This window comes from Nyctereutes procyonoides, unplaced genomic scaffold (genome assembly GCF_905146905.1).
Source record: "Nyctereutes procyonoides isolate TBG_1078 unplaced genomic scaffold, NYPRO_anot_genome, whole genome shotgun sequence".
Lineage (NCBI taxonomy): Eukaryota > Metazoa > Chordata > Mammalia > Carnivora > Canidae > Nyctereutes > Nyctereutes procyonoides.
Window position 1 is genome coordinate 2,007,621 of NW_026575124.1, and position 21,950 is coordinate 2,029,570.

The 21,950-nt window shown below is 40.8% G+C and overlaps 1 protein-coding gene across 2 annotated transcripts in view; it reads left to right on the forward strand.

Moving 5' to 3' along the window:
- The window catches only part of DIP2B (disco interacting protein 2 homolog B), a 222,471-nt gene that overhangs the window by 182,497 nt on the left and 18,024 nt on the right, over positions 1–21,950 (forward strand). For both annotated transcript variants that reach the window (XM_055336961.1, XM_055336962.1), the window contains exons 22-29: positions 890–1,004; positions 4,682–4,883; positions 10,563–10,672; positions 10,827–10,907; positions 15,953–16,076; positions 17,357–17,478; positions 19,296–19,407; positions 21,561–21,670. In XM_055336961.1, the coding sequence (XP_055192936.1) occupies positions 890–1,004; positions 4,682–4,883; positions 10,563–10,672; positions 10,827–10,907; positions 15,953–16,076; positions 17,357–17,478; positions 19,296–19,407; positions 21,561–21,670 (976 nt within the window). The remainder of the gene's footprint in view (positions 1–889; positions 1,005–4,681; positions 4,884–10,562; positions 10,673–10,826; positions 10,908–15,952; positions 16,077–17,356; positions 17,479–19,295; positions 19,408–21,560; positions 21,671–21,950) is intronic.

Consider the following 21,950-nt stretch of genomic DNA (forward strand, 5'->3'; position numbering starts at 1 on the left):
GGGTTGCATGGGGCATGTAGCAGTGAACCAAACAGGCCGGGTCTCTGCCCTTGTGAAGCTCACATTCTCATTGGGGGAAACAAACAGTAAGTGCAGAGACAGGGAAATAGAGAACATGGGGGATAATGCTAAGTGCCCCATAGAAAGAACACCCCTGGGGGGGTGGGAGTGTGCTTACCGGTTTGTATAGGGTGGTCTGGGAATGCCTCACTAGTAAGGGGACGTTCGAGCGGAGACCTCACTCAGAACATCCCCCTCCCCTTGGCCTGCCAGGTCCCCCCGCCTGCCCTGGCCTGGCTCTGACCTCTCCCCACCACTCTCTGCTTCACCACTCTGCTCCAGGCACACTGGCCTTCTTGCTGTTCCTCAAACCTGCCAAGCTCGTTCCTACCTCAGAACCTTTTCGCTTTCCGTTCCTTCTGCCCGGAAACCTCTTCCTCCAGATCTTCGCATGGCTCGCGTCCTCACTTCACTCAGGTCTCTGCTCCAGTGTCCACTCCTCAGGGAGGCACTCCCCAACCACCCTGCCTTCGGTGGTGCGGCCACCCCGCACACCACTGTGCCCCTCGCCCTGCCTTGCTTTCCTTCCTAGTGTATACTACAACATGACATGATTTTATATTTATTTGTTCTGTCTCTGACATGCCAGCTCCATGAAGACAGGGACTTTGTCCTATTTATCACTGTGTCCCACTGTTCATGCCAGTGGTGCTTATTCATACATGTTTTGAGTCCTCATTTTAATGGTAATGACTGTGGCATTTTCTTTTCTAAACTACTCATTTCTGGGTAGCGTGGTGGGATGTCTCCTCTCTGTTATTCCAACTGAGCAAAGCAAACAGAACTGGTTGTGAAGGGAGTCCTGATGTGTTCGATCTGTCTCTCTTAGAATTGCTGTGTTTTCTGTGTCTGTATTTTATGATGAGCGCATTGTGGTGGTTGCGGAACAAAGACCCGACGCCTCAGAGGAAGACAGTTTCCAGTGGATGAGCCGTGTATTGCAGGTGAGCACACATTGGGTATTTGTCAGGGCCTGTTGGTTTTGTTGTCAGAGGTGACAGCAACCACTGATCAAGCCTTTTCTTTGTTGGGCCAGTTATGACACCTTGCTTTTCTTCCCAGTCAGTACTCGGATTTCTGGGTACTATTGGCAAAATAATGTAATTAGTACCATTTCTCCCTCTGGACTACATAGTATTTTTCTGCTCAGGTTGCCAAGAAATTGAATTGACCTGCCTCAGCAAATTCTTTCTCTTTTTTTGTGCCTGAGTGGTTAGTAACCATGGAAGTTTAAACTAACCATGTGTGGAACACATCTTTAACAGAAATCAATCCGCTTGTCAACAACTACAGTCTTACTACATATGTTCTCTAATGGGTGCCTAGCGTGCAGGGATCCGAGCAAATGTAAGATATTGTTCTTCCTCTGAAGGAGCTTTCCTATGGAGTTAGAGAGCTGAGTAAGATAAGCCATCAGAGAAGGAGAAAGACCTGAGCTCTGTGTGAGGGATACGTTACTAGTTAGGGGGGTAGAGTGATGAGAAGAGTCAGTCTTCATTCAAAATTACAGCCTTTTGGGATCCCTGGGTGGCTCAGCGGTTTAGCACCTGCCTTTGGCCCAGGGCGCGATCCTGGAGTCCTGGGATCAAGTTCCGCCTTGGGCTCCTGGCATGGAGCCTGCTTCCCCCTCTGCCTGTGTCTCTGGCCTTTCTCTCTCTCTCTCTCTCTCTCTCTCTCTGTCTATCATGAACAAATAAATAAATCTTTAAAAAAAAAAAAAGAAATTACAGCCTTTGGATCGCCCCACCACTTCATTCCAGAACTGTGCCTTCGGGCAAGTTACTTAACCGCAGTCAGTTGATTTCTGAACCTGTAAAGTGGGGATAAAATAATAGAGCTATGGGAAGGATTCAGTGAGGTCATTATTTGAAGTATACAAGGTGCATTTAGTAAATAACAATGGTGATTATTATTAACAGCAAAAATAATAATTGCAAGCATAATCTCCAGTAAGGAGTTTAGAGAGACTGTTGTTTTAAATAACATTCCCTTTCACTCTCTATTTGCCTGTGCGGTATTCATCACCATGTGTTTATAGTTACTATTTTCTACATCCACTACAGTATAAGGCCAATGAAAGCCAAGACCTCCCCTGTTTTGTTCACAATTCAGTCCCCAGATCCTGATAGTCATGCCAGCACATACACATAGTAGGCTTAGTAGATATTTGTTGGATAATGTATGATCCCCCAAAAAAGCCTGGGCTGTCTTTGACAAAGAAAATTCTAGGGCAGCCCCGGTGGCTCAGTGGCTTAGTGCCACCTTCGGCCCAGGGCCTGATCCTGGAGACCTGGGATCGAGTCCCACGTCAAGCTCCCTGCATGGAGCCTGCTTCTCCTTCTGCCTGTGTCTCTGCCTCTCTCTCTCTGTCTCTCATGAATAAATAAATAAAATCTTAAAAAAAAAAAAAAAGAAAAAGAAAATTCTGTGTTACTAGAAGTGTTCCCGACATGTATTATTTATCTGCTTGGGGCATTTGGATATATTCACTGCTAGTTAGTAGTAATGTCGTAGAAATGATGCAAACCTGAGATGAGTGATAGGGCAAGATGACTTTGAAGATTTCCTTTATCCTCAGGGTCTGTAGATCTGAATTATCAGCTGGTAGAACAAGATTATTTGTAGTGAAAAAACAAGAAAGAGAATCTACTGAGGATAGGCTGGTCAGAAAAGACCATGAACAGGTGGGGCTGGGCTGATCTCTGAAAGATGGCTAAGAGTCAGACCTGCCAAGAGAATATTTTCCATACTATTCATGTTTTCAAACAAACAAAATGCTTATTTCATTTGGAATGAATTGTGAGACATAATGGAAGAATGTTGTGATGAGTTACACATTTTTTCCCTATTATAGGAAACTGAAATTTCCCAAGATATTTCTTATTTTTCCCTGGAAAGCAATTATAGAGATTACATGCTCTGCTAACTTACTAATCTGGATTCTTGTAAAAGTCATTCAGGGTCTGATTTGGTCATGAAATAAGAGGGCATTATCTCCCCAGTATCTGTAGCTTCTCAGCTTGGAGCATTTGGATCTACAGTAGAATAGTAAGGACCCCATATGTTCTGGCAGGGAAGAGCCTAGAGGTTAACTCCAGATATGTGTATAACATAAACTAAATACCTAACTTAGAACTTTTTAAAGAAGGTGGTCGATGGATAATTTGACAGATGGTGTATTTTTAGTGGAGAGTCCAGGCTACAGGTAATAACATTTGCAGACTCTGTATGTTCTAAAATACCAGAGATTTAGGAACCTGCCGGACTTTCTATTTCCCAGTCGTCTGTATTGATTAGTAGGATAGTCTGAGTAATATGATGTTCAAGTTTATTTCTTTGCACTGTCAAATTGCTTTAAAACAAGGCCTTGTCTGTCTTATGACCATCAGTCCGTTCTTCTAAGGCTATATCTGCTTTTCAGTAAGGCTTATGGGTGATACAGTAGAACTCTCAGCTGGTATGCTTGGAACTGATATTAATAGTGGTCAGTTTTAAAAGGTGATTGAAGCTGAGAATCCTAAAAAGAGAAATTCCTCAAGTATTAAATTTTAACACAAAACATGTAAATATCTGCATTTCATAATAGAGTAGTGTGACAACCTACTTCCATAAACTACATCAAATTGCATGGTCTTGGGGATCCCTGGGTGGCACACCGGTTTGGTGCCTGCCTTTGGTCCAGGGCGCGATCCTGGAGACCCGGGATCGAGTCCCACATCGGGCTCCCAGTGCATGGAGCCTGCTTCTGCCTCTGCCTGTGTCTCTGCCTCTCTCTCTTTCTCTCTCTCTCTGTGACTATCATAAATAAATTAATTAATTAATTTTAAAAAAATTTTAAAAAAATTGCATGGTCTTTGGTTTGTTTTCATTTCCTTTAAGTTAGACTAGAATGCAGGTACATTTCCTTTAAGTTAGACTAGAATACAGAATCCTACCTTTTAGAATTAACTTGTGTCTACCAATGATAACTTTTTAGTGAGGCTTTCCAAGGCATAACTCTCTCTATCCTTTTATACTCTATTTTATCAAGTGATATAATAGTTAAATTATGTGAACACAAGAACAAGCATAAAAGGCATAGAAACAAGCTCAGCTGACGTTTAGCAAGGGCACAGGTACAGGGCTGGGAGCAGAGATGCACTGAGGGAGTCAGTGGCCTCCAGGCTCCGTGTGCAGTGGGCCTTACCCATTGTTTTGTAGATAGGATTCTGAGTAACCTGGTGAATCAGTTAAGTGAGGGCCCACGTCCAGGCTTCTATTGTGCTCATAATAAAAATACTTTGCCTCTACTGACTTGAGTTATGTTGTCTATTAAAAGACCCAAAACAAATTTCTAGTTTTTGGGAGTTATCATTCAAGCGAGGACATATTAGGCTTACAAATCAGTATCTACCACTGTCTATTTAGATCATATCTTACCTGTCTTATATTGATCTCTGCCATTGGTAAGAGAAGTAGGGAACCTCAAGTGTATGAGGTCTTAATATTCTAGGAGATTCTAGACCCTAGAGTGGATAGAAAAGTTTCGAAAAATCCTAGAGTAGAATAATGGATTACATTAGGAGGTTGTCAAATATAGTAAAATTAATCTCACTGAATATTTTTCTTTGTGTTTTTCTAGGCAATTGATAGCATTCATCAAGTGGGTGTTTATTGTCTTGCTCTGGTGCCTGCCAATACATTGCCAAAAACTCCTCTAGGAGGGATCCATATATCTCAGACGAAACAGCTCTTTCTGGAGGGATCTCTGCATCCTTGCAATATCCTCATGTGCCCTCATACATGTGTGACCAATTTGCCAAAACCTCGACAAAAGCAACCAGGTAATATGCTAGCTTTGAAGACGTAACATTAAAATTATAATTTCAAGGGGTGCTTGGGTGGCTCAAGTCAGTTAAACATCTGCCTTTGACTCAGGTCATGACCCCAGGGACCTAGGATCCAGCCCCACGTTAGGCTCCCTGCTCAGTGGGGAGCCTCCTTCTTTCTCTGTTCCTCCCTTCTGCTCGCTTTCTCTCTTGCGCTCTGTCTCTCTCAAATAAATAAATAAAATCTTTAAAAAATGAAATTACTTAAAAAGTTAGAACTTCAAGAAGCTGACTTTTTTCATCGTGATTCTTTCTCTAAGATTAGAGAAAGGTTAGTAACACAAGAATAGCATTAGATGACCAAAAGCAGAGAGGATTGAGAACCTGCAGCTTTTTCTGAGTTTATCACTGGCTTCCTCTTCTGAGTAATTCTCAGTAGTGTGCTTCCATATCCCCTGGGTGTAAGGTTGGGGTCAAGATGATCAAAATCTCACTTGTGGAACCTAGAATAAAACAAGTCATCTCAGAGAAGGTTCTAATAATAATAAAAATAGCTAGTATTTATTAAGTGCTTACTAAAAGCCAAGTACAAGCCAAGCGTTGTATGTGATCCTAAAGTGTTGCCCTCAGCTGTGGAAAATAAAATTTAGAAAAGTTAAGAATTGTGCTCAAAATCATATCTAGTTAGTGGGAGAGTTGAGGCTGACACCATTTGTTATTCTAAAATCCACACTCTGAATTACTATGTTATACTGCCTTTCTGTTGGGAATCACTTACTGAGGGTAATCCCTCATTCCTTTTAAGCTTTAGAGGTCTGATTTGGGCCTATAATATCTCTGGAGAATAAGATAACCTAATTTCGAAATTTTCTACATTGTAAGCACAAGATAAATAGCATATTCTGTATTTGCCACATTCCTGTGAATTCAAGATGCAGGAAAGCGTATGTGAATTGCCATACGGAAAAAAGAAAAAATCTCAAATGGTCCATTTCACTTCTTTACCTTATTTCTGAGTAGACAGAGGTTACAAGGCTGAATAAGAGGCTAAAGGGAGGAGTAATTAATTGATGGTCAATCATGTTGAAATATCTATTCAACTCCACATGAAATCATGAAGCTTTGATGCTATTTTATTTTAATTGAAAAGATAATAAGAGGCTCCCAGTTTCCTGAATCCCTGAAAACACATGAGAGCCAAAATCTGGACCTTACAGATCCTGCCAGCACCGCCCATTCACCTACTTGCATATGTGTACACTCACAGACAGAGTGTACATCAGCACATTGGCCTCCAAACGTGTTGGGACGAGAAGAGGTAGTGAGTGGTGAGATTAGGAAGGGATGGGGGGATGTGTGGCATTTAATCATATTTCTGTAAGACAGCTTTTGCTGAAAAGTAAACATGAACAATAATAAAATAAAAGGTTAGCCTCTTTCTAGGATATTTTTATTCAAGACACTATCCTAACATTATTAGAATTTTAATATACTCTGCAAAAGTTACTTCAGTGATCTGGTGGCCAAAGATGATATCACAGTTGTTTATCTCAGTAGATGTTACTGTCAGTTCATCAACTAGCCTTAGTATTTAGTAATAGTGTATATAGAGCTAAAGTATGTATGATATTTACCAGTTTCTGCTGGTGGAAATAAGAGTTTATAGAGGCTAATATAGAGGCAGTCAAAATCAAGAAGTCTAACTCATCAAAAGTATAAAAACTTTCTTCATATTGCCTGCCTAAGTGTCTGGCAGATGCATATAACAAACACCTCCTTCTTCATCTTACATCCTGGTTTACTGAAGACCTACATTCATTTGTCATGTGTAAAATCTTATTTTATCAAGTAGTTTTTAATATGCTAAATATCTTTTTTAATTGAAATATAAACATTCAGTATTACATTAGTTTCAGGTGTACGCTCTAAGGACTCAACAATTCTGTACATGACTCAGTATTCATAGCAATAAGTGTACTCTTATAATAAAATCCTATTTTAAGTAGCATTTAAGGGCAACCCAGGTGGCTCAGCAGTTTAGCACTGCCTTCGGCCCAGGGTGTGATCCTGGAGACCCAGATCGAATCCCACGTTGGGCTCCCTGTGTGGAGCCTGCTTCTCCCTCTGCCTGTGTCTCTGCCTCTCTCTCTCTCTCTCTCTCTCATGAATAAGTGAATAAAATCTTTTTTAAAATAATAAATAGCATTTAATCTAGGATTTTTTTAACAAAATTTTCATGTCAATAGTAGATGCTTAAAAGATGCCACCTAGAGACCTGGTGCAGATGCTTTAAGATGCTTAAAACATTTCTTTTTCTAGTCAGATTTCAATCAATTGTATTAAATGATGAAACATATAAAAGATTATTCCTAAGCCTCCAGAGATAGGGCATCTGTCTAATGAAGGCATTAGGTTTGGATTCTGTATTTTTGCTCTCTGTTGTGATGGCCTGCTAAGATTTGGTGGGATGGATATATGGGTTGGACCAAAGCAGTTTGAAAACCATGGCATAGATGGGGTGGAGATAACTTGGGGATAACATGAGAGCTTGGGATTTAAGAAGGACACGGGAAAGTGAGAGGAATAGGAACAAGGTAAGAAAGGAGAGAAAAGGAAGATGGACAAGGTGGTAAGGGAGCCTGGTGACAAAAATCTCAGTGAGCTGCCTGTTGGAGCTATGGTGTAAAGAATGGGAATGTATTAGGATTGGTTTTGGCTGCAGATTTCAGAAAAACCAAATAGCTGCTTAGAAAACGAGACAAGTTTTTCTTTCTCAGGTAGAAGAAATCCAGGGCTAGGCATTGTGGGACTAGTGTGGTAGCTCCTCAGTCCTTGTGGTTCCAGCTTCCCATCTTTTTGCTCTGGCACTATATTAGCCAACTGTTGTTACAGATATGCCACATAACAAATAACTCTAAAACTCAGTAACTGGAAAACAGCACTTGTTTTTCACTCAGATTGTGGCTCTGCTGAACTTGGCTAGGATCAGCTGGGCTTGGCTTGATTCCATCTTGTAGGTTGGGTTCAGAACTATTCTGTGTGTCTCCTCATCATGGGACCAGTAGCTACTGGGCCGTATTTTTCTCAAGGCAGATGGCAAAAGCAAGAAGGCAAGCCAAACCACACGAGCATATTTAAAGCTTCTGTTCGTGTCATGTCTCCTAACGTGTCATTGTCCAAAACAAGTTCAGACCGTGCCCAGAATCAGTGGAGCAGAGAGGTATACTCCTCTCATAAAATCACGGCAACAACAGGAAGGAAAGGAAGGATTATAAGAACAATAAAACAATCTGCCACAGCCATCCTAGCATATGCCTCAGGGCCCAGTTAGGCTCCCTGACCTCCATCATTACAGATCACTTCCTTTTACATATTAGTCTCCCACACTAAGGAATACAGTCTAAATTTCAGGTATTGATTTGCCCAGCGTAAAACAGAGGGGTCTATTTTTAAGGAAGAAGAGGGATCTAGATATTGGGATTGGTGACTGCCATTCTTTGCCACAGTTAATTTGCATAATTTTGTGGGAAAAATAAGCAGGCATTCTTACAGGTACAGCAGGGTGTCAGCAGTTAGCCTTCTAGACATGATTGTTCTCATTTTTCTCTTTGATCCTTAGATGTAAGGAATATAGACTGAAGGACCTCAAGAAATTGCTGCTGAATTATTTTTGTTGTTTTAAGCTACTCTGAAAAATTCACTTTTAAAAAGACACACCTTTATTAATTTTACAGTGTAGTTTCAGGACTGGGTAGCTAACACAATCAGATGTACTCTAAGTCCCTGCCTATATAAAAAGCTGTCATCAATATGACATATCTTGTATGTAACTTGTTATGTGATTTCTTAGGAAGGCGTTTTGCATATTATACTTAAAATTGCAGTGGACACTTTGTAGACTAAAATTGTTCAACAGAGTTTTGGAGTACTTTATGCTTCTTGAGTTTTTGTGCAATTTGAAAACAATTTTTAACTTTTCATTTTGAAATAATTTCACACTTCATGTTGCCAGATACTAGAAAGAATTCTTATACCCTTTACCTACTTTCCCCAAATATTTTGAGTCTATTATTTAAGTGATTTTGTTCCAGCTGTTTCAGTATATTTAGGATCAACAGATTTTGGCAAAAACCTATTTAGTATTAATTGATACATAACATCAGCATTATTCAAAACTTAGCTGGTAATTGTCATTTTTAAAAATTTTTATTTATTTGACAGAGGGAGTGAGAAAGCATAAGCAGGGGGGCGGAGCAGAGGAGGAGGGAGAAGCAGGCTCTCCACTGAGCAGGGAGCCCAACACGGGCCTTGATCCCAGGACCCTGGGATCATGAGACAGACGCTTAACCGACTGAGCCACCCAGGTGCCCAGTTCTGTTATCTTTTACCATCTGCTTAGTTTAATACAATAGAGTCTTCAAGTGAGCATCAAGAAAGGCATATAGCCCCCTAGCACTTTTTCCTTGAAGAGAGGGAGAGTTCTCCCTTTTTATTTAGAAGTGTCAAACCTGTGGAAATGTTGAAAAATACTACAATGAACACCTGTATACCATCTCCTAGATTCACCAGTTGTTAACATTATTTTACTGAACTCCTTGAAAATAAATTGCAGACATCATGACATTTCACTCCTAAATATTTCAGTAATGTTATCTCCAAAGACAAAAAAAAAAATCTCCTGAAGTTTTCCTAATCAACAACAATGCTATTATTCTATTAAGAAATTTAACCTTGGGGCACATGGGTGGTTCGGTCAGTTAAGAATCCGATTCTTCCAGATGAGATCATGATCTCAGGGTCAAGACGTGGAGCCTGCATGCTCAGGCTCCGTGCTAGGCGTGGACCCTGCTTGGATTCTCCCTCTCCCTTTGCCTGTCCCCTGCCCTCCCACCCCTGCTCCTGCACACACACTCTTTTTTTAAAAAAAGAAGTTTAACCTTAATATAATGCTTTCATATAATAATACACAGTCTGTATCCAGATTTTTCCACTTGCTTATTACAGCTGATTTTTAAAAATTTAGTATCCAGTCAAGGTCATGCATTGCATTTGGCTGTCATGTCCTTTAATTTAGAAGTCAAAGCCTTATTTTCTCTTAAAGACGTGGTTTTTGAAGAGTCCAGGCCAGTTATCTTATAGAATGTCCCACAATGTGGTTATATCACATTATTTATTAAATAAACTTTTAGTAAAGCACTTTTGAGATTCCCGATGAACCCACTCTCAGTCCTCATAGATGGCAATTTCTTTCCAGATCAGATATTCCCAACTGTTAAGTCTATTTTTAGGGTCATACCATGATCATAGCTGATGAGATTATTTATCAGTAGGAACCAGTGCAACACTGTCACCTTCTTACGAGTGAAAACTTCCTCATCCCCAAGCTATAGGAGCCCACCTACTCCCTTCCACCCTCCAAACCCCTGTCTCTTCTCTGGTTCTATCTTGGTTTTTTTCTAGCATTTCCTACTACTTGATATCGTTTATTTGGGTCTGTACTTATTGGTTGCCTTTCCTCACTAGAATACAAGTTGTTTGTCTTGTTTACTGCTGTGTTCCCAGGGCCTGGAAGAGTGCTCTCAGTCTGTATTGTTGAATGAATATTTGAACTGGTTTGGGTCAGTCTGGAAATACTTCAGGGATATAATTTGAATTACTACCCCTCAGAGAGTTGATTTTTACCTTTATTTACAGGTGTAGGCCCTGCTTCCGTGATGGTTGGGAACCTGGTTGCTGGGAAACGCATAGCACAAGCTGCAGGAAGAGATCTTGGGCAAATTGAAGAGAATGACTTAGTGAGAAAGGTAAGAGTTCAGATGTGTTGGTTTTTATAAACAAATCAAAGACAGAACTTAGACTTCGGTAGTAGATGGAAAATGCATAGTAGATGAAAGATGCATTATCCAATTTTTGCAAAGTTACTGACCCGGCTTCCTTTTTTCTGCCCTATGACTTCAGCACCAATTTCTGGCAGAGATTTTACAGTGGCGAGCCCAGGCAACCCCTGACCATGTACTCTTCATGCTGTTAAATGCCAAGGTATTAAAAATCCAATTGTATATTTAATCAGATGAATATTGTGGGAGGATCTTAGGCACTCTTGATCGCTTTCATCAGAAAATTTCTTTTGTCAACTCTGAGGGAGGAGTTCCTGCTTTCTCCTTGTTTTGACATACGAGGATAAATTGTGCAATCACTTCAAGGTTGAAAGGAGACCTCCTGGAGTGTTGTTTAATGTCGGCTCTCCTTGAGTTACAGTCGAACCGCCTTTATTCAGTTCTGATAGGAACAATGGGGCCTTGGGATCCCTGGGTGGCGCAGTGGTTTGGCGCCTGCCTTTGGCCCAGGGCGCGATCCTGGAGACCCGGGATCGAATCCCACGTTGGGCTCCCGGTGCATGGACCCTGCTTCTCCCTCTGCCTGTGTCTCTGCCTCTCTCTCTCTCTCTCTCTCTCTCCCTCTCTCTCTCTCTCTCTCTCTCTGTGATGACTATCATAAATAAATAAAAAAAATTTAAAAAATTCTTTAAGAAAAAAAAAAAGGAACAGTGGGGCCAACAATGTAGTTCCATAGATCTACAGATGTATAGGATGCATTATTATGTCATGTCATTTCTTACCCAATTTGACTTTTAATTCTTGGACTTCTACCAGGAAGAATATGACTTTAGATCAGCATTTTTTTTAAGATTCTATTTATTATTTTTAATTATTTGCTATTAGTTATTTGAGAGGGAGGACAAGAAAGAGTACAAGCAGAGGGAGAAGAAGACAGAGAAGCAGACTCCCTGCTGAGCAGGGAGCTGGATGGGGCTCGATCCCAGGCCCCTGGGATCATGACCTAAGCTGAAGCTAGAAGCTTAACCGACTCCGCTAACCCAGGCACCCCATAGATAAATAATTTTTAAAATAAAGTTATTTTTACTATATATTCTTAAATGATTTATTGCTGACAGATGAAAAACAAATAGAAAATTATTCAAAAGTACATTTAACTGGTACTTTTTAATAGATGGCTCATCAGAATATTACATTTTTTTAAAGTTATGCATTCTGTGAGTGTACGCTGATATATGTTCTAATGGCTGAATCAGGCTGAAAGTACCGTGACCAGGGCATGTAATAGTATTTCCCACCATCAAGGGGAAGACTGGAGAGCCTGTTGAAATCTCCTGGGCCGCTTATCCAGATTGCCCTCTTGTGCCCAGACGTCACTAGATTCTGATATATTTCATACAAATACACTTTTTTTTTTTTAAATTTTTATTTATTTATGATAGTTACACACACAGAGAGAGAGAGGCAGAGACATAGGCAGAGGGAGAAGCAGGCTCCATGCACCGGGAGCCCGATGTGGGATTCGATCCCGGGTCTCCAGGATCGCGCCCTGGGCCAAAGGCAGGCGCCAAACCGCTGCGCCACCCAGGGATCCCTACAAATACACTTTTGAGAGTTTATGTAGTGATAGAACTTAATGAGGGGAGTGTGCTGTGCATCTTAGGGAAAAGTCATTAAAAATCTTAAGAACCATTGTGCTCTGATAGAAAACTTTCCAACTTCCTTGCTCTACCTCTATGTGAAATGGGGTTTCCCTCCAGGCCCATGGATTCATTAGGATTCTTACATTTCAGTAAGAAGGTGTCAGTCCAGCTTATTTCCCCACTTGACTTCTAAGCTGGGATATGGTCAAAGCTATAGCTCCGTGAAACCTGTACCCCAGGTATTTGTTAGAAAGCATAAGTTTAAATTTGCTTCTTGGTTTGAGAAGCAATATATGGAGATGACTCAAAGACATTTAGTCCATTTATTCCTCTGCATGTTTTAATATTTTACCTTGGATTAGCCCAGACCAGTAGAAAGCTTAGTGACCTTATCACATTGTTCCCTAATGCCCAGAAAAAAATTTTTTTTAAGTATTTATTTATTTATTTATTTATTTATTTGAGAGAGAGAGAGTGAGTGAGTGCAGGGAGTGGATGGCCAGAGGAAGAAGGAGTAAGAATCTTTTTTGTTGTTGTTGTACATTTTTTTATTGGAGTTCAATTTGCCAACATATAGCATAACACCCAGTGCTCATCCTGTCAAGTGCCCCCCTCAGTACTCGTCACCCAGTCACCCCATTCCCCCACCCACCTCCCTTTCCACCACCTCTTGTTCGTTTCCCAGAGTTAGGAGTAAGAGAGAATCTTGTTTGTTTGTTTTTTTTAAGATTTTATTTATTTATTCATGAGACACACATACACAAAGAGAGAGAGAGAGAGGCAGGCTCCATGCAGAGAGCCCAACATGGGACTCAATCCCGGGTCTCCAGGATCAGGCCCTGGGCTGAAGGCGGCGCTAAACCGCTGAGCCACCTGGGCTGCCCGGTGAGAGAGAATCTTAAACAAGCACCACACCCAGCATGGAGCCCGACGTGGGATTCCATCTCATGACCCTGAGATCACAACCTGAGCCTAAACCCAGAGTTGGATGCTTAACCAACTCTGCCACCCAGGCACCCTCAGAAAATTGTTTTTTTGAAGGTTTAGTTTGCTGCCGTACCATGGACCAAAAAGAAGATTACAAGAAATGGCCTTATGGATTAACCCTGACTTTAGCCAAAAAGATAATCCATTTTAGTGTTGTATCTTAATATCAAACAGACAATTGACTAAATAAATTATGGCGTATAAAATTATGCCATGAAATACTATGCAGCCATTCAAAGCAGTCTTATAGAAGAATATTTGAATATGCAGAAAATATTCATAATGTGGAAGTGGTTAATAATAGTATACCAAACTTCAGTAAAATAATCGAGTACCTAGGTGCACCTGGGTGGCTCACTTGGTAAACGTCTGACTCTTGATTTCAGCTCAGACCATGATCTCAGAGTCATGAGATTGAGCCCCACATTGGGCTCTGTGCCCAGCCAGGGTCTTCTTGAGATTTTCCCTCTCCTTCTGCACCTCCCACTTGTGCTCGCTCACTCTTTCTGAGATAAATAAATAAATCTTTAAAAATAATAATAATAATAACCGAATGCCTACTGAAGGCCCTGTTGTGGACCCTGTATATTCCATAGTTCATTTTAAAGTGGAGGGAACTGAGGCCCAGAGACATAAAATGACTTGCCTGAGGTCACAAGGCTAGTAAGTGGTAGAACTAGGAAATTAGCTATTTCATTTGAACCCAGAGCTGGCTTCTGAGCCCACATTCTTTACCAATGCAATACACAGCTTCAGGCAGATAGTATAATGTGGTAACTTTTTTTTTGATGTTGCATGTGAATTTATATATAATATATACCCATTTTTTAAAAATCAGGAAAATACACGCCAGAATGGTGATAGTGGTTACATCTGACTTATATTTTACTTGTCTGAATTGTCCATATGAACATGTACTATTTTATATTAATGAAACTTAAAAGTTATTTTAAAAATAGCTCAGTAAAACTTGTTTTTCTTGTGAGACTGAGTTCTAGAGTTAGAATAATTAAGATAGGATGGTATTAGCACAATAGGCAGAGAATAATTCAGTTTAATTATTTAGTGAAGTTGGGACGCCTGGCTGGCTCAGCGATTGAGCATCTGCCTTCAGCCCAAGCCGTGATCCTGGAGTCCCAGGATCGAGTCCCACATCGGGCTCCCTGCATGGAGCCCCCTCTCTCTCTGCCTGTGTCTCTGCCTCTCTCTCTCTGTCGCTCATGAATAAATAAAATAAAATCTTAAAAAATATATATTTAGTGAGGTTGAAGATAGGCATACCCGGTCACCCCACAGTTCCATCTATAGATCTACCCTCTACCAAAGCTCATGTATTTATGCATGAGGATACATGTACAAGAATGATGTTGTCCATCCGCAGCAGAATGGATGAATAAATCATCATGTATTTGTACAGTTAAATACTACGCAGCAACAAAAATGAATGAACTATATCAGTGTACTGCAGCATAGCTGACTTTTAATGTTTAGAGAAAGAAGCAAAACAGAAATATGTGCCGTACAGTTACATTTATATAAAATCAAATATTTCTCAGGTGGTAACATCATAAAGAAAAGGAAATCAGTGATTAAGATTAAAAAGTCAAAGTAGTGGTTACATACAAAGGGAAAGAAAAGGCAAGACTAGACCCAGGGGACCCCGGGGGTGCTTTTGTGCTGTTGGAAGTGGTCTTTCTCATGCCATGCTGGTTCTTACACAGTTGCTTGCTTTGTGATTTTCCATTATGCTATACATTCGTATTTTATGTGCTTTCATACTTGGGTGTTTTATTTTATTTTTTTTTTAATTTATTTTTTTGTAAGTTTTTTTATTTATTTATGATAGTCACAGAGAGAGAGAGAGGCAGAGACATAGGCAGAGGGAGAGGGAGAAGCAGGCTCCATGCACCGGGAGCCCGACGTGGGATTCGACCCCGGGTCTCCAGGATCGCGCCCTGGGCCAAAGGCAGGCGCCAAACCGCTGCGCCACCCAGGGATCCCTTGGGTGTTTTATTTTACACACAAAAGGGTTTCAAAAGCCCAGCTCAGTGGAACTTGAATTAACACAAAGGAATTGATGAAGACCTTCAGGAAAATTACTCTTAGGATCATGAAGAATCAGCCATTTTCTAATCTGCTAATCTCTATTATTGTCTAGTGGACTCTCATTCATTGTTACTGTTTTGTATATATGTTTGCTGTTAGAAAATTCAGAGCCAAATTTGTGTTACGCACAACAAATGCACACGGCCATACAGCCAGCAGTGACTGTCCTGACCTCACTGCCGCCCTCATCCTTTTTTTCCTTTGTTTTCCTTCCACTCTTATTTCCTCATTTAAATAAAAAATTCCTATTTTTGAAGCTATCTTAAGAAAGACTATAAATGCATATATCTGATTAAGTTAATGTCAGTATTCCCTGAGTTCCTTCAGGCACTAAAATAGAAAAGGAATACTGCACATCTTTCTGTACTAGGAGAATTTTCACTGGAATTGATACCTTGCTAAAAAGAATCTACTGAGGCACAGGCCTTTCTGATACAACGTTGAATTGGCTATAGTTGTCACTGTTTCATTTCCTGAGTTTTGACCCACTTATTCTTTCTTCTATGTAAAGGGAACTACGGTGTGCACAGCCAATTGCCTTCAGCTTCATAAGCGAGCAGAGAGGATTGCGGCAGTTCTTGGTGATAAGGGGCATCTAAATGCAGGAGACAACGTGGTGTTGCTCTATCCACCTGGTAGGTGTTGGGTTGGTAAACTAGACTCAAGCTCCATTATCAGACCACAGAGCGTGAGAGGAGAAGTGAGGGCTGCCCTCTGTGCCCCGGGTAGGCCGTGCACTTCCCAGGTCTGGGAGCCCCAGGCACCCAGGCTAAGGTAAGAACCCAGCCTCACTCCCTGGAGTTGGGCAGCACTGTGGCTCTGCTGGAACTGTGTCTATTGTATTTACCCTTATATTCCCACTGTCCGGCATAGTTGCTGGTGCTATGGTAAATATCAAATGAATAAACAAAGATTTTTTCTCTTTTGGAGACCCTCAAAAGAGGTGCTTTGTTTCTAGGAGTGTTCACCCAGTACCCAGTTCCTAAAGAATATTGTGCGTGAACTTTTTTGACTTTGCATTCTTTATATCCTGCTCGTTGTGTGGTCTTCCTTGTTATTGCTGCTTTCGTCTTCCATGCTCTTGTTTAATTTTAAAGTGTTCTCTTCACAGTAAGAGGGACTCAATTATTTGATGACAGTTTGGTGCAAATAACCAGAATGTTGTTATATGAAATATTTGAGTTGTTCGTTTCTTTATTCTTCTGTCACATAACCACTCATGTGTTTGGCCTCTGGCCTTCTCTGGTCTTTTATTCCCCCTTAGTTCATTTTGTTCTGTAATACTTGCTATGCTATTTTATTTGCACTGATACTAAGATTTCTTAAAAAGTAAAAGAATCCCTCCTGTGGTGTTCATGTGGGATTGTCTTCCACCCACCAATGAATGACATGGTGATGGACCAGAGCATTTCCCCCCGAGGCCACTCTCCATGTCCTGGTAGTAGAGGGTTGTCTTCACATTGAGTCTCACTTTGCCTCCCTAAAACTCACATTACAGATGGAGGGACATCTCAGAAGTCTTAATTGCTCGTCACACAGCAGCTTTCTAAATTTTTTAAATCTCAGGTGTTCCTTAGCCCTCCTTTCCCCATTCTTTTATCTCCTAAGTTACCAGACCTGATTTCTGCAATTATTTCTACTAAGCAATATCAAGTTATGATAGCAAAATACCTTCCTCAGGTGTCTCTCAAGAGTTTACTTCTGACCTGTTACTTATTCTTGGCTTCTCTGTATTTGTAAAGTTGTTTTCCTTCTTTATGTTCAGTTCCTTCTTGATTTAAAAATTTTCTTCAGCTGTTATCAGTGTTAAATTATGATCTCAATAAACTGGCACATGGATGAATAAACTGGTTTTGGAAGATCTGCTTTTTAGTTTCTCAGTGATGCTGGGCAGCTAAGTGACTCTGTTTTGCAGGCATCGAGTTAATAGCTGCATTCTATGGTTGCCTGTATGCGGGGTGCATACCTGTCACTGTCCGACCTCCTCATGCTCAGAACCTTACGGCCACATTGCCCACTGTCCGCATGATTGTTGATGTAAGTACCGAGCGTTATCTTGGCCTTGTCCTCATCTCATAAAATCCAGAGTTGGACAGTTCAAGATCCTTACTAATTTTCTGGTTTTATTGAGTCAGGAAGTCAAATCTGTCTCCTGAAAACCGCCTCCTTTTCATTTATCTAACCAAAATGGCTAACATTTTTCAGTGAAGGAATCTGAGAAAGTGATTATTGGTGAGACACAGAATTGTGTTTTTATCATGAACGTTAAGGAGGTAAAGCTGTCATTAGTAATTCTCCTTAAAACTTGGGGTTTTGGGGACACCTGTATGGTTCAGCAGTTGAGCGTCTGATTTTGGCTCAGGGCGTGATCCCAGAGTCCCGGGATCAAGTCTCACATCCGGCTCCCTGCAGGGAGCCTGCTTCTCCCTCTGTTTATGTCTCTGCTTCTCTTATAAATAAATAAATAAAATCTTTTAAAAAAAAAAAAAACCTTGGGATTTTTTTCCCTCCCTTCTTAAAAAATGTTTTAATTTTTTTCTGGACAGTAGCCCAGGTAGTTACATGCCAAATTGAATTCTCCCTCGTGTTGGTCATTTTTATTTTAGTCACTTTTATAAATTCATTTGGTATAGTATAAAAGGTATCCAGATCTTGCCCTGGAGGTATTAGAAGTTTTTTGTTTTAAGATTTATTTATTTGAGAGAAAGAGAGAGCACAAGCAGGGGGAGGAGCAGAAGGAGAGGGGGAAGCAGAGTGTCCACAGAGCAGGTTGCCCAGTGTGGGGCTCGACCCTGGGACTCTGGGATAATACCAGAGCTGAAGGCAGACGCTTAACTGACTGAGCCACCCACATTCAGGGATAGAAGTTTCTAGAGAATATAAGAATTGAAGGAAGTAACATAAATCTATATTGCATCATATTCTAATTCATATTACAGCAAAGAGGCAGAGTTCTTTTTTTTTTTTTAAGATTTTATTTATTTATTCATGAGAGACTCAAACAGAGAGGCAGAGGCAGAGGCAGAGGGAGAAGCAGGCTCCATGCAGGGGGCCTGATGCGGGACTTGATCCCAGGACCCCAGGATCATGCCCTGAGCCAAAGGGAGATGCTCAACCACTGAGCCACCCAGGTATCCCAAAGACACAGAATTCTAATTTGTGTAGCATTTGTTTCTCTAAGAACCAGTGTTGTATCAGCAGCCAGAGCCTGCAGTATAAAAACCATGTTCACCGTAGATGATTTTATTACAGAGTTTAGTTCAGCAAAATGCCCTCTTTACGTTGTGCAAAGTAGGCCAGAGCAGCAGGGAGTTTCCTTCTTTTGACAGTTCAAGGAGAAGTTGGTCACTTTGTGTTTCCACGTGTAAGTATGAAGGAGAGCTTGTTTTCTGTGACAGCTCCACATCCCTCAAATTCGGGGTATGTTCTAGATCTAGTAAATTTCTCCATTCACTAGACTGTGACAAACACGAACTCCTACTCTGACTCCTCGCATTCCCTGAGCGATACAAAATCCATGTTTTTACTTTATCATGGTCTTCATGAAATCAAGAGATGTTGGAATCCATACTGAGATTATAACTATGAAATATTTTAGAAGCAGTGTTGTAAACAATAACTTGCATTGTGAACAGGACCATCCTTCTGAGACAATTCAGTGTTACACATTCCCAGAAGGACAAATAGTACAACATCCATTGTACTATTGTATGTTCTTTGAAAAACAAGTACTGTCCTGTCCAGAATGGTGTGCTTCTAGTCCAGTATGAGTTGCTTTTAGCAGCAGCCAGAACCTATAGTGCCACCTGGGGGATAAGCTTCCTGGTGCTTATTTCTCTCCATTTGTTTTCTAGGTCAGCAAAGCGGCCTGCATTCTCACCACACAGACCCTAATGAGGTTACTGAGGTCCCGAGAGGCAGCAGCTGCTGTGGATGTGAAAACGTGGCCAACCATCATTGACACAGGTGAAAGGGAGATCTCTCCAGAGCTATTGAAGGGGCAAGAGTATTCACTCCCTGAGATCCCCTGAATTCTCATGCTAAAGACATTTATGCGACCCTTAGGTTGCAGCATAGTCCACCTGGTAAGAGAGAAGCAAAACTTCATGTCTGGTTCTCTGGACTGGATGCTACAACAACCAGATGCAAAGATGCAGATCACAGTCTGCTTAGAGCTCTTGAAACAAAAGTGTGTTTCTCTTACTCTTGAAATCCTCAAATAGCGGTTAGATTCTTATGTAGAATGTAACCATGTACATGTAAGGCCATATAAAGATGATCGGATCCTTGACTTCCAGATGTGATATAGTTAAAACAGCATTGGACTAGGAGTCAGAAGACCCGGTTCTAGTTCAAGCTCAAGTACTTATTTTCTATATAACCTTCTCTGTGATTATCCTTTCCTGAAATGCTACTTACCCTTACCTGACTCACATTTTTTTTGAGAATATCAAGTGCAGCATAATAGGAAAGTACTTTAGAAACTATAAAGTACATGAATTTTAGATGGTATTCCTGCTAAAAAAGCCTGGGGGATAAGACATGGGGATACCTGGAGAATGTTGGTAGAGGAAAGAGAGTGGGTTTTGGAGTCAAGTAGATCATATTTAAATCCTGATACTCTGTTGTTACTCTCTGTGTATCCCTACTAACTTGGGCAAAACTGTCCACAAAGTGGGAGTTGTGATAACCACTTCATGGAGCTGTAAACGTTAAATGACATAATGTAAAGTACCTTGCACATAATCATAATAATAACATCTTTTATTGCACCCTAGTTATGCCAGTCATCTAACATATTACCTAATTTTATCCCTACCCCAACCCTATTAGATAGGTGTGAGTTTTATCCTCATTTTACAAATGAGGATAACAGGTATAGGGAAGTTAAGTAAGTAGCAGAACTAAAATTCAAACCCAGTCAATTTGGCTCCACTCCCAGCCTCTTAACCATTAATTTCTTCTCTCCCTCTTTTCAGTAAGTGCCGCATGGTGTCTGTCCAACTCAGGAACATTTGTATGGGCTTAAATGCAGGGATGGCAGTTATCTGTGATGGTTGTGTGCCAGATGCTGAACTAGAGTTTTTTAGATTTGTTACTTAAAGGACATAAGCACAGTTATATAACACAAATGGACTGTGTTGGTATTAATGATGCAGGTGGATCTCCTGTGGCTTTTGGACTCGGTCACACTTCAGAAAGACCTGAACCGTGGACTCTGATAGAGACAACAGGAAGGTTTCTTTAGGAACATGAGGAACCCCACCCTATACAAAAGCGTGTTGAGGGATAGATAAAGTCTTTGCCTGGACCAGAGATTGGTGCCTAATGATAGAGAGATTTAAAAGTCAGAGTCAGAATTGTTTCTTGATCCAGAATGCCAGAGCTGGTTGGGAGCGGAGGCTTGGTTGGGAGCGGAGATATCCTTGACACCGTTGGTTTTGACACACTTACGAAGCAAATGTGGGAAGAAGGGGGGAGGTGTATAAATAAACAAGCAAAGGAAAATAACCCCTAATTCTAGCTTTTCATTCTTAAAAATCTACCACGTTAACTTGGAGAAAACTCTTAAAGCAGTCCATAATTATCACATGTACTAAATGGTAAATAATGAACTTTAACTTGGAACCAGCGTGATAACAACTAAGCCTTTTGAGCTTTTTGAGTTTTAAAAGTGCTCTATGTGAATTAACTTCCTAACAGTTCTATGAAGGTAGGTATTATTCCCAGTTTAGAGATCAGGAAACAGACACAAAGAAGTTAAATAACTCCCAAGTCACTTTGATGACAAAAGGCAGAGCTGGATTTGAATACCAGCGATCTGCTTCCTTAGTTCATGTCTTCTGCCTCCGTGTTACATGACCCCTTACTGACCTAATAAATACATTTGCCTGATGTAGATTTGCTTTACTTCTATTACCCAGTAGTGTCCTCAGCCCTAACCCACTTCTAGGAGTGACATACATGAGCTGTTTAGTTAAATAAGAGAAGCCTAAGCTTTAGCAAATTCCGGAGGCTATATTTGTCCATAGCAAGCCATAGAAAACCAGCTGAAGAGCGATGATTTTCATGCTCCAGTGTGTCTGATTGACATCAGGTTTTTTTTCTTTTCATTGCAGATGATTTACCCAGGAAAAGATTACCTCAGTTGTATAAGCCTCCTACTCCCGAGATGCTGGCGTATCTTGATTTTAGTGTCTCCACAACTGGCATGCTTACGGGAGTGAAGGTAGAGTGCTCTGGATATCTTCACTCTCTCTGGATGCTGGGAAAATGCCAGGTCTGCAAAAAATAGAGATGACCACTGCCCCCAGGGACTTCAGATGTGGGGGCCAACTGGTTGTACCAGAGACCAGTAGGCGGAGGATCAAAGGTCCTTGCTATATTTAAATAAAAGCATTGGCTCTTCCGGAATAAGTTATCCCAAGGAATCTGTGTTATGAAGAGTTCTGAACCTGGCCTAGAAGCTAATAAGAGCTAATAAGATAATAAGAGTCACAGTAAAAGCC